The sequence below is a fragment of the Gambusia affinis genome, linkage group LG15 (genome assembly GCF_019740435.1).
Source record: "Gambusia affinis linkage group LG15, SWU_Gaff_1.0, whole genome shotgun sequence".
Classification (NCBI taxonomy): Eukaryota; Metazoa; Chordata; class Actinopteri; order Cyprinodontiformes; family Poeciliidae; genus Gambusia; species Gambusia affinis.
The window spans coordinates 9,344,572-9,361,381 of NC_057882.1; the positions used below are offsets into that span (position 1 = coordinate 9,344,572).

Below are 16,810 nucleotides of genomic sequence, written 5' to 3' on the forward strand. Positions count from 1 at the left end.
CATGTTATGTTATTCTATTTGTTATGAAGAAAGACAACAGTTGATCCAAAACTTAAAAACTAGACTTAGTTCATTTATTAATTTAGCAATAACTCAAAGTTATCAGAAAATATTTAGTTATCTGAAATGAATAAAGTTAAACAATATAAATTGGGTGACATTCTGGTCTATGCCAGTTGGTGGCGGTTATTTACCAACCGCCACAACAACAAGACGAAGAAGAAGGACGAAGAAAAGTGCTTCCGGGTGATAAACATGTCGGCTCCTGTCGGGGTGTCGGCACCGGTGTTCGGCCGTCCTGCCGTCCCTGCCTTCCCGTCCATGGCTCTGTCGGCCGAAGCCGCTCCGTTCAGTCCCGGAGAGTCGGACTGCTCGCCACTAGACTCTCTGTCGGATGCGGAGAAGCAGTTTTCCCGCTGCGCCGCAAAGCTTCGAGCCCTGAGACCAGACTGCAGCCAGCTGAGAGAGGAGCTCAATCAGCTGTTTGACCAGCTCCTTTCAGAGAACTACAACAGAAGCTGTGAGCTTCCCACCACCATCCGACCAGAGGTAACTCAATCTACCAACCAGCAGCCACTCCTCTTCGGTTATTTGTAAGGCTTTCTTGGTTGTTATAAGGCGTCTTCCTTCTCTTTTCCAGGATGTGTGTATCCTGCTAAAGCACACCAGTGGTCTCGTACCTTTGAATCAAGAACATTTAGTTGTTAAATTCTGTCAACTTGTTCATCACCTCCTCAATCAGCTGAAGGTAAGAACAAGCATAATGCAAAAAATCAACTTTTCCATCTAGGACTTTGTAAACGTCTTGTCCCACTATTTTCTTTTAAACTTCAAAATCAATTTAAATGGATATATTTGAATTTATGGCTGTAGCCTTGGGCACCAGTTTACTCTTGTCTTATGTTGTTCATTTGTCGTTTTTGTTGTTTCTTGCATGGGCTGAATTGAAATAAATTTCGTCAAGCGTTTGTACAATGACAATAAAGGCTGATTATCATTTTGAATATCTGGAGGTTGAAGTTATTTTTTCTGCAATGTGCTGGAATATATTAACTTGTTTTTATTCTGCTTGGATTTTCTCCAGGTTATAATGGATGAACAGACACTGCATGTGCTGGTAAACTATACTGTCAATGCCCTGAAACAGTGCAGTACATGGACACACTCAGATGTTCTCTTGGCACTTTCCACAGTTGTGTATGGTAATGGATCTCAGTGCCACCAGGTAGATTATCATTGTTCGCTGCTCTTTAAACTGTATTTGTTATTTCCATGGCTTTAATTGAAGATTTGAATCTAACAGTGAATCAAGGAGTTTCTAAATTCTTATCCTTCAAATAATGTGCCTAACCTTTGTATATTCTTTAATAAACTCCAAAAATATCTCTTAAACAAGTTAACATTTAAACTCAGAGTCTTCAGTTTTTATTTCTTTGAAGAGTGAAAAATAAGTCAAATTTGTCAATAATTGTTCTACCAGAACCAGTCACAGAAATGTTTTCCTGTTTCAGTCATGTCTTTTCCTATGTGCGTTGAGATTTTGCTCGTTCACAGCTCGTCGGTGACCTGCTGCGTGAAGATGGAATCATTCTGCAGTATAGTTCTCCTTCCCAGCCAAATATCGAGTTGAGGCACGTTGCGCTCACCTGCATGGCCAACATCTGCCTCAGGTAGACTTCAGGACGGCAAAAATGTCCACATTTCATCACGTTATAGACATAACCTTCTATTTATCTCATTTTAGATTTTATGTGTTAGATCAGCACAGAATGGTGCTTAGTTGTTTCCAAAATGTCTTTATACGTACATATTTGAAATGTAACTTTAGGCTTCTTTTGTGCCATTTTGCCGGATGGCTGCGCGTTTTCCTCTGCAGGATTCCCGGTCAGCCACTTTTGGACGATCAGTACAGAAGTGTTTGTTTCAGACTTTTTCTGAAGACACTGCAGTCACCCAAACCTCCCAACACCGATGATCTCTTCTACTGCATGGTATCTCCATCTGGCCTGCTACAATAAAAAAAAAAAAAAAAAAAATTGTTGAAAAATGCATGTTTAGTGATAGCTAACACTTTTTCGCTATGTTTTGTTTCTTGCAGGTCATCCAGGCTGCTCTGAAGGGACTTCAGTTCTGTCTGTCAGGTGGGAAGTGGAAATTTGGAGGAGGAGAGGAGCTTGGATCTGTACTGGCTGCCCTGAAGGTGGAAAAACGAACCATATTTGCTTCTGCATAAATCTGTCTGGTGAAGTCTATTCATTTGAGACCCACTGATTCTTTTCATAGAGGCTCATGTTCCAGGGAGCTCCTGGTTTGAGTGTCGATTGGCCAGAGGTAATTTACCCAGCGCCTCTTTCGCAGTATGAAAATCTCTCTCCACCAAGGCCTACTGAACCACCAAAAACTTTAGAATCACCAAAGGAGGCTGATAAGACTGGAAAACCTTCAGGAGTAAGAGGAGCCTTAGTGCTTACTGACTTTAGTACGTACAAAGGATTTTTCCGCATTTATCGCAAGGTGTTCACTCTTTTCTCGTTTAAGAAAAAAAAGAGGAAATCGAAAGGAAAAGGAAAGAAGACAAAACATGAAGAAAGCAAAGTGGATGACAGAGAGGAGGAAGATAAAGAAGCGGCGCCTGAAGTCTGTGGAGGCGGAGGGGACATCAGCAGAAATGATGTGGAGAGTTTAGCCAAACCGCCCACCTCATTTCTCTACCCGTTCTGGAAGCTGAACAGTTCTGAATCAGAGTTCTCAGACATCGAGGGGAACGCGCAAAGCAAGTTAAGGTACGCAGAGAGCTTTTTACATATTTGATTTTTTGATCACAGGATTCCTCCACTGTCTGGAAAGGAATGCATTTTTTCCAGAAGTATTTCTTGTACTCTATACATTCATCCCTGTTTTTGTTTTGTTTTCTGCCATGAATTCAGTCAACTTTTGTGTACATATTATGAAAATAATCAGGACAGGACAGAGAACAATGTGTTGGAGCTCTGTTTTAATGCCGTTTTTTTATTTTAAATTTTTTTTTTATTTCCATCAACAAACTTTTCCATTTTTCTGTTTTAGAGTTTACCAGTGCCGTGTTCGTCAGTTAGCGCTGCACTGCATGCTAGCAGTAGTGAAAGCTGTTGAGAAGAGAACTCTGTATGGCTACTGGTCCTCCTTCATCCCTGACTCTCCTGCTGGTGGACCCCCATCTCTAACTCTCCTTACAATTATACTAAAGGACCCCTCACCAAAGGTACAGCCAACCACAAACATTTGCTTTGTTTGTCATCAGGATGTGTGAAACATTACACTTCATGTTTAATTCATGTATTCTTCCTTATTCTAGGTGCGACTGTGTGCGCTTCAGGTGCTGTCGGCCATCTTGGATGGCTCCCGGCAGTTTCTGGCTGCGGCTGAAGACACAGCATCACCTCGAACGTCTTACACCCCGTTCTCCTTCATGCTAGCTGCTGCTATCAGAGAGCTGCACCGCGGCCTCAGCCTGGCTCTCCTGGCTGAAACGTCCTCTCAAACATTAACACAGGTCATAAAGGTGGGCAAGCTGGTTTATCATTTAATGTTTAGGCAGCTCTCACAAGCAGGTATTTGTGAATGAGTTTGTCCTAATAAAAAAAGAGATTTTTAATATCAAGAGTGCTATTCACTCTGTTCACAATCAATGCATTAAGTCTGTTTTGAGTTTTCTCTAGATGAATTTCTTGACTTTACAATTTAATGTATTTGTAGAGTTACACTTTGTCCACAGTTGCATCCTGTCTAAAATAAATATTTAACATGTTTGATTTTCCACACACACACACACACCTATATATATATATATATATATATATATATGTATGTATGTATGTATATATATATATATATATTTAAATACATTGTTAGAACAATGCATTAAAAATAAATAAAACTATTGAAAGCAAACTCTTACTAGAAATGAAAACTACTCATTTATCTATTTTAAATAGTTACACCTATGCTAGATATTCAGAATTAATCTTGTAAGACTTTTGTTCCAGTCATCTTTCATTTTGGATACAAACAATTAACTTGATATGTTTCCAAGAAATTCATCTTTATCTGAAATATTATTTTTGACATGAAAAAGTTGAGAAATCAATTTGTGTAATTCATATGAAGTGTAACCGTTGTATGTTAAAACAAGGGAGAGGGAGAAATAACACACAACAAGAATTTATTTATCTAAATTTATTACAGCATATATATATATATGGCACAAAGTCTCTCTCTTTCCCAAATGGGGGATTGAATTACATTCATACTACACAGCGTCACATGGGTGAGTCACATTGTATTGACTAACATCAAAGAGATTGGGTTTACCACCTGGGAGACAATGACCGTCTGCAGCATTGTTCTGTTGGCTGTGGGGGTGAAGCAGTGAAGAGAACAAAACTTTTAAATACCTCATTTATGATGAAAATTACCATAACTCTGCCTTTGAATAATAAAATTTACCAAAATAACGTTAGTTCGTGCTGAAGGAAAACATATGTGACAGAGACAGTGCTGCAGCCACGGAGTATCTCCTCTTCTGTCTGTTAGTGCCTGGCGTTCCTGGTGGCCAACGCTCCCTATCATCGCCTCAGACCTGGCCTGCTGAGTCAGCTCTGGAAACAGATTCGTCCTTATGTGCGCCACAGAGGTCTGCACCTCATCTCAATGACCTGTCTAGCTTTTTGAAGCCTCTCTCTGACTGTATGAATGCTCCGTCTACAGATGTGACCGTACGCGGGTCTGTGCTGAGACTCTACGGGGCAACAGTAACTGCTCAGGCCCCCCTCCCTGAGGTGCAGCTTCTCCTCCAGCAGCCAGAAAGCCTCGGCGGCGGCAGCATCTCCGGCTCGGTAACACCGCAGGACTCTGCTCTCAGCTGGAGACACAGGAACGGAGCGGCCTCGCCTGCTCGTACACCAGCAGCTGTCTCCCAACAAACCTCAGGCACACATTCCCCCCAGCTTCCTCACACACCAAGAGAGGAGGAGAAGTCGTCACCGTGGCTCTTGAAGCTGTGTGTTTCTCTGGTGACTCAGCCCAGAGAGGATCAGTCAGACAGTGAGGGAGCAGGAGGAGGCGCTGCTTTAGAGCCCTCTCCTGTTCGACTAGAAGCTCTGCAGGTAAAGGTTATGGAAACAACTTGTAAACTCTCTAAAGAAGCATTCTCAAACATGTTTTTTTTTTTTTCTTCTTCTTTCAGGTTTTGTCCCATCTGGTACGCGGTTATTTCTCTCTTGCTCAATCAAGCCTGCATGAGATCGGGCAGGTGAGCGTTCGGTGCCTGGAGGAGACGGACCCCTCCATACAGCTACACAGTGCAAAGGTAAAGCTGTCTACCTCAGCTGCAAGCATTACACATGGTCACCAAACTACAATAAGCAAAGGACCTTTGTGGTTTTGTTGTATTTTTTTAGCTACTAGAAGAGTTTGGTGCAGGAATAATCCAACAGTACAGAGCTGAGAACAGTGTTCCTGAAAGCTCTAAGGTTCCTGTGAACCAGGTAAGAATCTTTGCTACGGTCTTGGGCTGCAACTATTCTCTTATTAATCGATTATTGACATATTGTTCATCACGGCACTCAAGCCTTTTTTCATGTAATACTAGAGATGCATTAAAATGCAAATAAACAATTCAGATCCATTTTTTTAAATAATAAAATTAAAAAAATGCAATAACATAGCATTCCTTCAGTGAATTTGGACTGGGTGAAGCTAAAACTATGAGAAGTTTTGAGCAGAACATATTTACAAACAAGGCTGTTTTTTTTTATTTTTTATCTTGAATGCAAAATGTGCATATTTTATACAATTTTGGCTTAATTACTGCTCTGAATTTGATCTTTTTTCAGTCTTGTTTGAGTCTGAATACTCCAGTTGATTATTAATCGCTTACTAAATTAGTATTCCCTAGCTAAGATAGATTTAAGAGTTTGTTGTAAAAACTGAAGGCTCAGCTTTTCAGAAGATTAAACGATATGTCATGATGGGTTACAGGACACTTCCACAATCACACAAATTTAAAATGGATAAAACTAAATGACATCCAAGTTGCCTGTGATGGACCTTATGTCAAACATTCAGCTTGGATCGTGCTCACATCATCTTAGCCACCTGTGGAACGTGCCCTAATGCAATGTTTCCTGCTTGTAGGTGGTGGAGTTTTGGTTAGAAGTGTTGAGTGGGCCACTAAATGCAGCACTACAAAACGAACAACATCCCACGCTGCAGGCAAGCGCCTGCGACACGCTCGCCTCCATCCTGCCACAGGCCTTCGCTCTGCTGCCTGTGAGTTTCTCCTTTGATCACCTTCTAATTTTCTGAAGAGAAAATTGAAATTCCTCCAGCTGTATTTGCAATCTTGTTTTTCAGGATAAAACCCAGCTGATGTGCATCACCGTGCTGCTGGGCCTGACCTACATTGAGAACTATCTGGTGAAGACTGCAGCCGTCAGGGCCTTGGGAGTTTACATACTGTTCCCTTGTCTGAGAGAGGCAAGTAATCAGTAAAGACCAGCATCTGTGCTGTTGGGAAAAACAGTCATCTGAATGTTTTCAGATATTCTTCTTATTATATTCTTCTCTCAGGATGTGATGTTTGTGGCTGATACTGCGAACATCATCCTTGCTGCCCTTGATGACCGATCTACAAACGTCCGTGCAAAAGCTGCGTGGTCTTTGGGAAACCTCACAGACACACTTATCATCAACATGTAAGACTGCTTGGGTTCATAAATGAGAGAAAATAGGGTGAAAAGTCTGGAACTTCCTCTTAAAACAGCAGCAATCAGGTGGACATTAATGGATATCTCAACTGGACACTCAATAAAACAGATTTTGGAATCGATTGGTTTGGAACCTCAACTGTATAAACGTTTTATTTATGATTAAAATCCTGATCAGCGCCAGAAAATCAACCAAATTAAACAAACTCTGTACTCTTTCCCTGGTAGAGTGGTCAAACAACCAGCCAAAAGTTTACAAGAAATTTGTCGAGGGCCACAGAAAATGTGAAGTTGAGACGCAAGTTGCAAAGGGGCATTTCAACTAATAATATATCACCTGCATGAATAACTTTGACCCAATACAGAAAACTACCAAAAAATTCAAACTTGTGCATCAAACTATTGTTGTTTGTTGTATCATAATTCCATCCAGACTAAAAAACACTTTAAATTCATCATTTAAAAACTGAGGATTAATTTCCTTCATGGCAATAAGGGCTGTAAACTTCTGGACCTGATCTGTATCTTTCTCTATCTTCAGGCAGAATGTAGGTGTGGATTTCCAGGAAGAATTGTCCGATATGCTTCTGCTGAAGATGCTGCAGGCAGCAACTCGAGCATCTGCAGACAGAGACAAGGTGCAAAGACAAAAGAAATACATTCACTCAGATTTGCAGTAGTAACCCCAGATCTTCTGAGGGCAACGTGTTCAAATTAAAATGTTACCTTGTCTTCTTCTCCTCTAATCTTCCAGGTGAAGTGCAATGCAGTGCGAGCACTTGGAAATCTGCTTCATTTCCTGCGTCACAGTCAGATGACTCGGCCTGTTTTCCAACGCCCTCTGGAAGACGCGGTTCGCGCTCTGGTCAAAACCGTCCAGTCGGAAGCAGCTATGAAAGTCAGGTGGAATGCCTGTTATGCACTGGGAAATGCGTTCAGAAATTCCTCCCTGCCGCTTGGTAACAGTTTTTTTTTTATTATTTTTTTTAATTTTCTCTTAAGAGTCTAGAGATTCAAGTGGATATTATGCAAAATTCACTTTCTGCCTGTTTTTATACTTGCAGTTGGGCCTCGACTGCTTCTAAGCAGATTAAGAAAAACAACAGGCAAAACATGAAACAACTATGCAGAAAAACGTCCAAGAATCCCAGCCTTAAAAATTAAAGCAAATGGGTCCAACCATCCTGGCATTTAAAAAATAAAAACACTCAAATGTTTTTTGGTCTCTGGAAAAGAAACCGTTTCAAAAACCTTCTTTGAAGAGTCACAACAAGGTGCACTGCGCCGTTACCTAGCAACCCCAGCGATCCCAGTGTGTTACCTAGCAACCCCAGCGATCCCAGTGTGTTACCTAGCAACCCCAGCGATCCCAGTGTGTTACCTAGCAACCCCAGCGATCCCAGTGTGTTACCTAGCAACCCCAGAGATCCCAGTGTGTTACCTAGCAACCCCAGAGATCCCAGTGTGTTACCTAGCAACCCCAGAGATCCCAGTGTGTTACCTAGCAACCCCAGAGATCCCAGTGTGTTACCTAGCAACCCCGGTGATCACAGTGTGTCACATGGCAATCCAAGCAGAGCTCCGGCACGTTTGGTTCCTGACTTACCAATCAGAAACCACTTGCTACATTCCTGTTGGTTGTGCAGGAGGCTCGATTTCTGCTTTTCAAAGATATGGTTGTATAGTTACGCATCTGTTCTTAGCAGTTTTCATCTGCTGAAACTTGCTGAAATGTTGAGTTGAGGGGGGTATGTCTAGCAGAAGCTGACTTGGATTTAAAGTGACAAGACGTCCTTTAAAAAAACAGCTCATTCTGAAAGGAGCTCAAAATATTCAGAACTGATCAGACAAAAATCTCTTTATCTAAGAATGATTTTGTGCAAAAAATGTAATAAACACGTTTTGTATAGCCCACTGAGTTTTCCTAACCTAATTGAAGGGAGCATTATAAGTCCCCTTTTAGGAGTAGCTAATGATTTAGATCCAAGTCTAAATTTTAACTAACTTTTTCCATCTTGTAGTTGTTGGATTTTGCTGATGTCAAACATTACAGCTGGCCTTTGTTACTTTCTTTATGACAGAAACGGCTCCATGGTCCCAGGATGCCTTCTCTGCCCTCTGCCAGGTGGTCACCTCCTGCAAAAACTTCAAAGTCCGCATCAAGTCGGCCGCCGCCCTCGCGGTGCCAGCCCAGCGCAGCTGCTACGGTGACACAAAGCGCTTCAGTTGCGTGTGGCGCTCTCTGGCCACAGCCCTGGAAAACAGCGAAGACGCGGTCGACTTTCTGGAGTACCGCTACAGCGCCAGCCTGCGACACACGCTCTCCGGGGCTCTGCTGCACCTGCTCAGCCTCGGCACGCTGCAGGACATGCCTGAACTCAGCGCGTCGTTGGCCGGGGAGGAGGGCAGAGCCATCAGAGAGCATTTAATCAAGTATCTTAAAGCGGAGGAAGGAGAAGGAAAAACAGGAGGAGAAGATGAAACAGAGGAAGAGAGGAACTCTGGGGAGGAGAGTGGACAACTGCAGCAAAGACTGGGTCGACTCCAGGAGACGCTTGACAGACTTAAGAGCCTGAAGGTTGAAGAGGAGGGAGGGGAGAAGGAGAAGGATGTGGTGGTTCATTTCCTCGAGGATCTGTTGAAGATTTGTGAGGAGTTTTAGAAATTTTACTTTAACCTGAGTTTATGGTAAATCAGGCTGGAGCAAAGAGCAGATCAGTCTTGATACATTTGAACAATATGTTTTTAGAAGAATTAAAATCTGCTTTGAAGATGAATTTGTCCTTCAGATTTCAAGCGTTCACATGAATTTCACATGCGCACCTGTACACAAATTATTAAAACAGCTTACCCCTGAGAAAAGTGAGCTGAAATAAAAAGTTGAGGGAGGAGAAGATCCCCAAACCTGACCCCCAACTCAGAGACGGGGTCTCTAGCAGGTGAAAAAAGCCTCACTGGAACTCAAAAATATGCTAATTTAAACCTGAAATGTAAATATGGTTGAAAGTAACAATCCTTTGTGTCAACATTTGAAGTAAAAATAGTGTTACTATTTAGGGTATGTGCAGGTTATTTTATTTCTTATCATCCCTTTTATTTCTATACTGCTACATTGTTTTCTATTAGGTTTAGTTAATAAAAAACGCTTGTACTTGCCTAAAATCTTTGACCTGTATTTTATCATAGTCATAATCGACTAACTGAAGTCAAGTCACCAAATTATTCAATGACACTTTTTGGAAATATTTCTATTGGTATCTGCAATACTAGCCTTGTATTTACTTGATTTTGGATCAATACCAGAGTTCCCAGTATTGAAAACACTACACTGCCTTTAGCTAGATATGACTCAGTGTACAGATATATTTTACATCTCTTGTATTATTGTATGATTTCGGCTGTCTGAAAGTAGATTGATACCTTTGTTGTTGTTTTTCTGATTCTTCCAAATTTTTTTTCTGTCACGAAACTGCAGTGCCTTGCAAAAGTATTCAAACCTCCTGAACTTTTTGAGATAGTCACTTGTGTATGTGTATTTTAAAATATATTGTGAGGTGAAAGGTGAAGGGTAGTTTGTTTTCAGTTTTATTTTTTACAAATAACATTTTAAAAGCTGTGGTGCATATATTCTGGCACCCGCTATCCAATGTGATTAAGATCCAAACTAAGTTTTGTGTTTTGATATGGTGCCTTTAATGGTGAAAAGTACAATGTACATCACTAAATGTCTCCTGAATTGTTGAGATAGGTTGCTCTTAGAGGATAGTTTGATCATGGCAGGATTTTTCTCAGGGAAAATAGTCTTTTCTTAAATGTACAAAGAGCTGGGGGAAAATATGTTTAACCTAGTTCTATCAAATTATCATACTTTCTGCAGAATGTCAAACTTTTCAACACATTTTGCCATCAGGATGCCACCAAAAGTCTGCGTTTGCCCCACAATGTGGCAGCACACAAACTAAAAGTTTTTGATGCCAATTCAGTTACATGTACTTGCTGTTTATAGCTTGACATTTTTTTAACTGTATTTTTTGTGTGTTATATTTGTTGCTGCCTCTCAGGCCAGGATTCCCTTGGAAAAAGAGGTTTTTAATCCCAATGGGTTTTTATCCAGGTTTTTATGAAAGTTAAATAAAAAAAATAAAAAAATAAACACGTGTATTAATTGTTGCGTTTCATCTGATCACTCTTCGCAGAAGTCAATAATTAATTCAAAGTGCCACCATAAACGGACCAACGCAGAAATGTTTGACGGAAAACGTCTAAACATTTGTAGTACCAGCAGTGGCCACCAGGGGGAAGAAGAGGCTGGAATGCGTATGAACCGGATGTTGATTGTCTTTGCGTGGATTTTTCACAGACCACGCTGCTGCCACATCAATGGACACATTCGAGCTGTTCAGGAAACTCGGAGCCGGGGCTAAATTTGACTTAAAGAGATTTGGTCAAGATGCTGCTCGGTTTAAGGTACTCTTGATAACAATTCTCGGCGGAAGTAGCAGCTAACACTAATTAATAGTCGCTGCTCATGTTGGCTAGCAGTGATATCTGTTGCTTCTCTGGTTTCTCTTCCTTTTTGATGATTAGCTGTGGTATTATTATACAAGCAACTATGGTAACAGCAGAACCTGCATATGTTCTGACCCATTGCGTAGGTGGCCAGGTCTCAGGGCGGAGAAACATCGCTGGATTCCCTGTCTGCGATCAACTACTTCGGAGCAGCTAATGGAGCCCAGAGCTGGACCCCGAGAGCGGATGAGGAGGGCATCAAAAGTGGAGCCTCTGAAGTGGGAGGCAAAAGAAAACGCAAAGAGCGACCGGGAGAAGTGAGACACAAAAGCAAGAAGGCGGAAAGCAGCTGGATGGAGGAGGACGGTAAAGGACGCAGAATCCATGCTTGTTTCTCAGGAATTTGTTTTTTTTACTGTTTTAAATTTTAGGAGTGACAATATTCGATAAACAAGAAATAGCTTTTAATTGTGAATTAGGGCATTTATACATACAGCTAAAAAAAAACCCGTGGGTTTTATTTTACCAGGTTTGTGCTTCTAGAGATTAAAAGTTTTGTCCATTCTTTGTAAAAGAGCTCAACATCAGTCATATTGGACGGAGAGCTTCTGTGAAGGACAGATACAGTTCTGTCTGTATCAAAAGTGTCCATCACTTTGACCAAGAGATCAGATTTTTAAATGACAAATATGAAGTGGTGCTTGTCGCAGCTTGCCTTACTGTCTGTACAAATTGAATTGTGTAAAGTTAATTTTTCAGAGTATAAACTCTCTTCTGTGTTTTTAGCTCCAGCTAGTGGTGAACCACTGACTGAGACCCAGAGAGGCGGCATCACCTGGACCTCCTCCTTGGACAGAAAGATCCAAAACGTACAGAAGGACGGGACGGAGAAATTCTCGCTCAAGAGACTGAAGCATCTTCATCAGGAAAAGGTCTCCTCTCACTGAAACCCCCAGAAAGAGAGTTTTGTCTGCTTTTGTGTAAATTGGATGCCCGGGAAAAAAACTCTACACTCCTCAAGGCTTTTTTCTTTCTTTCTGTGTTTGGCTTTAAGGTGAATCGCATTCGCGCGCAGCACCGTATAAATGTCCATGGCTGCGATGTGCCCGACCCGGTCTGCTCGTTTGAGGAGCTTCAGTCCGAGTATCATCTCAACCCGCGAGTTCTTCAGAACCTCAAGGATGCAGGACTGAACACCCCAACGCCGATACAGATGCAGGCCATACCGCTCATGATGCACGTGGGTCGAAATACTTTGCGATTCGCCAATCAGAGCACGGATCTTTTGATTTGAGATTATTTCTGCTGGTCTGGTTTCTCTTTTAGGCTCGGGAGCTGTTAGCGTGCGCTCCGACCGGATCTGGAAAGACTTTGGCTTTCTCTCTTCCCCTGCTTGCCCACCTGCAGCAGCCTGCAAACCTGGGCTTCAGGGCTCTGGTCATCTCCCCGACCAGAGAACTGGCCAGCCAGGTACACACACGGATTGTTTCTACCCCAGTCAGGATAACAAGATTTACTGGATGATAAATTGTCTCTGAAATTATTGCGGTAAACAATAATATTCTTGTTTTGAGACCATTTTCAGGCATTATATTGATAGCAAGTTCACTGTCTCAAAGACTAAGACACTTTAATTTTGTACAAAACACTTCACACTGAAACTGGAAGATAGTTTATATATATCCAAAATAACACAGAAACAAAAACAATAAAAGGAAATAAAAACTACACGCAACTGAAACCATGTGCAAAATGGATTATGTGCTCTGTAAATTAAATTAATGGAAAAATCAAAATGGAAATTATTGAACTCATTTTAATTCGTCATACGATTAATGAATCAATTGCTTATCGCAACAGGCTTGTTTCACACCTTATTTTTGTGTAACTCACCTCTAACTGGTGTCGACTGTGGATTTATCAAATACCTATAATAATATCGATCAAGTTTTGGTTGCAGTTAGTGCTCACAATACTTTAGATATTTCACTTGTTGCAGAGGAAGAGTATGCTGACATTTAAGTTTGCTGGTTTAATAGTTTATTTTATCTTGTTGAATGTTAAACAAAAAGTAGCTTTATTAAATCTGAAGCAGAGCTTTAACTTCATCTTACGTCTAAGATTTAATTTTTAGGTTAAGAAACAGTGACTGATGGCTTAATGGGTTCCATTTGATCCTTTCTAGACTCTCTTCAAAACTATGGCTTTAACTGAAGGATACGAACACTGAGAAAATTCCTACGGGGGGCTCAAGTTGACTCAAAGCTTAAATTGAACCAAAAGTAGCTTTAATAAAGTTTTAGTTTGAGTTTTAGTTTGCACATGTTGCCTGGTTATTGCGTCCTTTACTGTGGTGTTGTTACAGATGTGTGCTCTTTTCGTAGGTACTGTTTCCATGTTGGCACTCAGCTTTGTTGTGTTGTGTTCAGACCTACAGAGAGCTGCTGCGCCTGTCAGACGGAGTCGGCTTTAGAGTTCATATCATCGATAAAGCTTCCCTGGCAGCTAAGAAGTACGGTCCACGGTCAAATAAAAAATATGGTGAGTGGTCGCAAATGCTGACTTTTGGAAATATTGACATCTTTCATTTTTGTTACTTGTTAAATCCTGTGAATTTTTTTTTTTTTTTTTCTGTGCAGACATACTCGTCAGCACTCCCAACAGACTGATCTACCTTCTCAATCAGGATCCTCCAGGAATCAACCTGAGCAGGTATTATTTATCACACTTCTCGTTTTGTTAACGTAGTGTCTGTCTTCACTCCGGACACGTCCCTTGTTTCTCAGCGTGGAGTGGCTGGTTGTGGACGAGTCCGATAAGCTTTTTGAGGACGGGAAGACGGGCTTCAGGGAGCAGCTGGCGACCATTTTCCTGGCATGTTCTAACGCCAAGGTGCGCAGGGCTTTCTTCAGCGCCACCTGCACGCCGGAGGTGGAAAAGTGGTGCCGCCTGAACCTCGACAACTTGGTTTCTGTCAACATCGGACACAGGTAAGCGCTCTGCCAGTAGAACTGGATACCTCTTTGTGTTTTGACATAATAACGCTGTAAAAAATGCTCAGAAATACAGCGGTGGAGACGGTGGAACAGGAGCTGCTGTTTGTCGGGGAGGAGAACGGGAAACTTGTGGCCATGAGGGACATCATCAAAAAAGTAAGGAGTGCCTCTTTGTAGTTTTGAGCCTTTTTAGTTGGTGGAGTGAAGCATGTTTTTCCTCTTTGTGCTCCAGGGTTTCCTGCCTCCCATGCTGGTGTTCGTTCAGTCCATAGAGCGAGCGCGGGAGCTTTTCCACGAGTTGGTGTATGAAGGGATCAATGTCGACGTGATCCACGCTGAACGAACACAGCAGCAGGTAGAAAGAAGCACACACCACACACACAGTCTTACTGTCTGGCCTTTCATTCTCAATTAGCTGCCCATCCATGAGTTTATCTAGCTTTCCATCCTTCTCCTGAAATATTTATTTTATTATTTATATTATTATTTTTTATTACTATAAATAGAAATTCTGCTCCTGGAAAGAACTTGGCTTTTATTAAACAGGCTGCTGCAGGACTCCAGCGACATACAGTAGTGTTGCTTTGTAACTGCATTTGATCATATTTTTAAAGATATTATTGTTTGATGCTCTCATGGATCTAAGAGTGAGTGAAAAATAGTAAAAGTAGCAATTCAAGTACATTTTTGAGGTTTTCAGGCTGGCAAACATCATCATGAAGAATTTTTTAGTGTGATAAATGAGAACACTATAAATACAATTGAAAAAAATAATTGATAATAGTGCATCGTTTCCGTATATCCATCTGTTTGAGTCCATTGCAATCAGCCTTTACCATCTTTGTGCAGAAAAAAACAATGTTTCAACCTGCATATCTGTCCATGCATTTATCCATCTGTCCATCTGTCCACCACTATCCGTCCATCGTAGTGAGTATTTGTATTTAGACATTTGAGTCTGGAAAAGTTTAGAGTCTAACCAAGTAAACAGTGCAGGAAGGCCAGCGTGGTTCATGGCGTCCTGACTGGCTGCTGCGTTTCAGAGGGACAACGTGGTGAACAGCTTTCGCTCCGGGAAGATTTGGGTGCTGATCTGCACGGCTCTGCTCGCCAGAGGAATCGACTTCAAAGGAGTGAACCTGGTGCTGAATTACGACTTCCCCACCAGCGCCGTGGAGTACATTCACAGAATCGGTGGGTTCATTGGAGGACTACCGTTTGTTTACTTGTTTGACTTTGAGATTGTCTCAAGTTACCACGTTAGTCGAGTATTTTGTGGCTGTGTAAACTATGTAGAATTTATTAAATGCTTTTTCATTCTTGTGTTTATTTTTTGATGAATCTGTCTATCCCTCAGGCCGTACGGGTAGAGCTGGACATCAAGGGAAGGCCATCACCTTCTTTACAGAAAATGACAAACCGTTGTTGCGCAGGTACAAAATAAACCGATTAGGTTCGAATAACCAGGAGGGGAAGCTCGAGTTGAATGTTGTGTACATTCTGTAACCTAAGCTATTATGGAGGATTGGCAATATGAAGGCTGTTCCCCCTTTTTTTATTATTATTTTCTTTTTTAACATGTATATGTTTTTCTCATCTGAACAGCATTGCTAATGTTATAAAACAAGCTGGGTGTCCTGTGCCGGACTACATGATTGGCTTCAAAAAGATCCACAGGTAAGTGAGATTTGTGATTATGACCAAGCCAAGCTGTATATCAGTTACACAAAGTACAGCCTGCAGGGAACCCCCTTCCTGTTTTAAGTTTTGATTATCATACTTTGGATACTTTGTTTTTCTTTTCAGCAAAGTAAAGCGAAGACTTGAGAAGAAACCTCCCAGTAGGAGCACCATTTGCACCACCCCTCGCTTCCTCATGAAGAAGAAAGTCAAAGCTGAGAAAACGGAACATCAGAAAGGGCCAAACAGCAAACAGAAAGGAGAAAACGGGCCTCAGACAGCACAACAGCACGGCCAGAAGAAGAAGACAAAAGGAAAAGTTCAAAAAGCAGCACAGAAAAAAAGGAAAACCTAAAGCAGCAGTTCAGAAAGGAGGATCAAAATTAGCAGGAGCCAAGTTAAAAATGTCAGCACGGACTTCACCGGTTGCTTATTGATGAGTCATTCATGAACACCTTAAGAGTTCAAGTAAATTAATCACTTTCACCAAAAATGCTTATAAGAAAACATTAAATGACTTGTGAATAATATTAAAACTTCAGGACTAACTATTTAAGAGCTACATGTAATAATAATGTTCAGATGAAAAATTTACAAAAGGACAAGAGGACGGTGGTTCGGTGTTATAGTGGACTTTATTTTCATGAACATTCTGTTGAATGGTTTCACAGTTCTGGATTTTATAATCAGAATAAAGAAAAACCTTTTATACTTTGTCATTTTGCAGCCTTTTATTTGTTCATCCATTTTGTCATTAAAAACCTGTATCATCAACATTATCAGGAATTGCACTGTTTGGTGTTTGTGTTTACAGATTGTTGCAGTAAATTAGAATATTGTTGAAAATTACATTTATTTCCTTTATTTTGGATTTTGCCT

At 41.2% G+C, this 16,810-nt stretch overlaps 2 protein-coding genes across 2 annotated transcripts; both read left to right on the plus strand.

Annotated features, from left to right (window-relative positions):
• Positions 1-165: 165 nt before the first annotated feature.
• On the plus strand, positions 166-10,196 carry heatr6 (HEAT repeat containing 6). Its single transcript, XM_044139777.1, has 20 exons — positions 166-549; positions 641-748; positions 1,085-1,225; positions 1,555-1,670; positions 1,877-1,991; positions 2,099-2,200; positions 2,284-2,448; positions 2,539-2,783; positions 3,067-3,241; positions 3,335-3,541; positions 4,573-4,672; positions 4,747-5,144; positions 5,225-5,347; positions 5,439-5,525; positions 6,175-6,309; positions 6,394-6,516; positions 6,610-6,734; positions 7,288-7,384; positions 7,501-7,705; positions 8,828-10,196. Exons 1-20 carry the CDS (start codon positions 256-258, stop codon positions 9,406-9,408), a joined length of 3,642 nt encoding a protein of 1,213 aa, XP_043995712.1. The 5' UTR covers positions 166-255; the 3' UTR covers positions 9,409-10,196.
• An 857-nt stretch (positions 10,197-11,053) lies between these two features.
• On the plus strand, positions 11,054-16,780 carry ddx52 (DEAD (Asp-Glu-Ala-Asp) box polypeptide 52). The gene is made up of 14 exons (XM_044139784.1): positions 11,054-11,213; positions 11,402-11,621; positions 12,042-12,187; positions 12,310-12,495; positions 12,582-12,725; positions 13,685-13,796; positions 13,895-13,967; positions 14,042-14,245; positions 14,317-14,407; positions 14,484-14,606; positions 15,295-15,445; positions 15,609-15,684; positions 15,857-15,928; positions 16,058-16,780. The coding sequence occupies exons 1-14, from the start codon at positions 11,127-11,129 to the stop codon at positions 16,284-16,286; spliced, it is 1,914 nt and encodes a 637-aa protein (XP_043995719.1). The 5' UTR covers positions 11,054-11,126; the 3' UTR covers positions 16,287-16,780.
• The last annotated feature ends 30 nt before the right edge of the window (positions 16,781-16,810 follow it).

Excerpts from the sequence above, each read along its gene's own strand:
- heatr6 (XM_044139777.1), top strand. The coding sequence starts at position 256 with ATGTCGGCTCCTGTCGGGGTGTCGGCACCGGTGTTCGGCCGTCCTGCC. Across the intron at positions 1,671-1,876 it reads ATGGCCAACATCTGCCTCAG|GATTCCCGGTCAGCCACTTT; the intron begins GTAGACTTCAGG and ends TTTCCTCTGCAG. Across the intron at positions 6,735-7,287 it reads GACACACTTATCATCAACAT|GCAGAATGTAGGTGTGGATT; the intron begins GTAAGACTGCTT and ends CTCTATCTTCAG.
- ddx52 (XM_044139784.1), top strand. The coding sequence starts at position 11,127 with ATGGACACATTCGAGCTGTTCAGGAAACTCGGAGCCGGGGCTAAATTT. Across the intron at positions 13,797-13,894 it reads ACGGTCAAATAAAAAATATG|ACATACTCGTCAGCACTCCC; the intron begins GTGAGTGGTCGC and ends TTTTCTGTGCAG. Across the intron at positions 15,685-15,856 it reads GACAAACCGTTGTTGCGCAG|CATTGCTAATGTTATAAAAC; the intron begins GTACAAAATAAA and ends TCATCTGAACAG.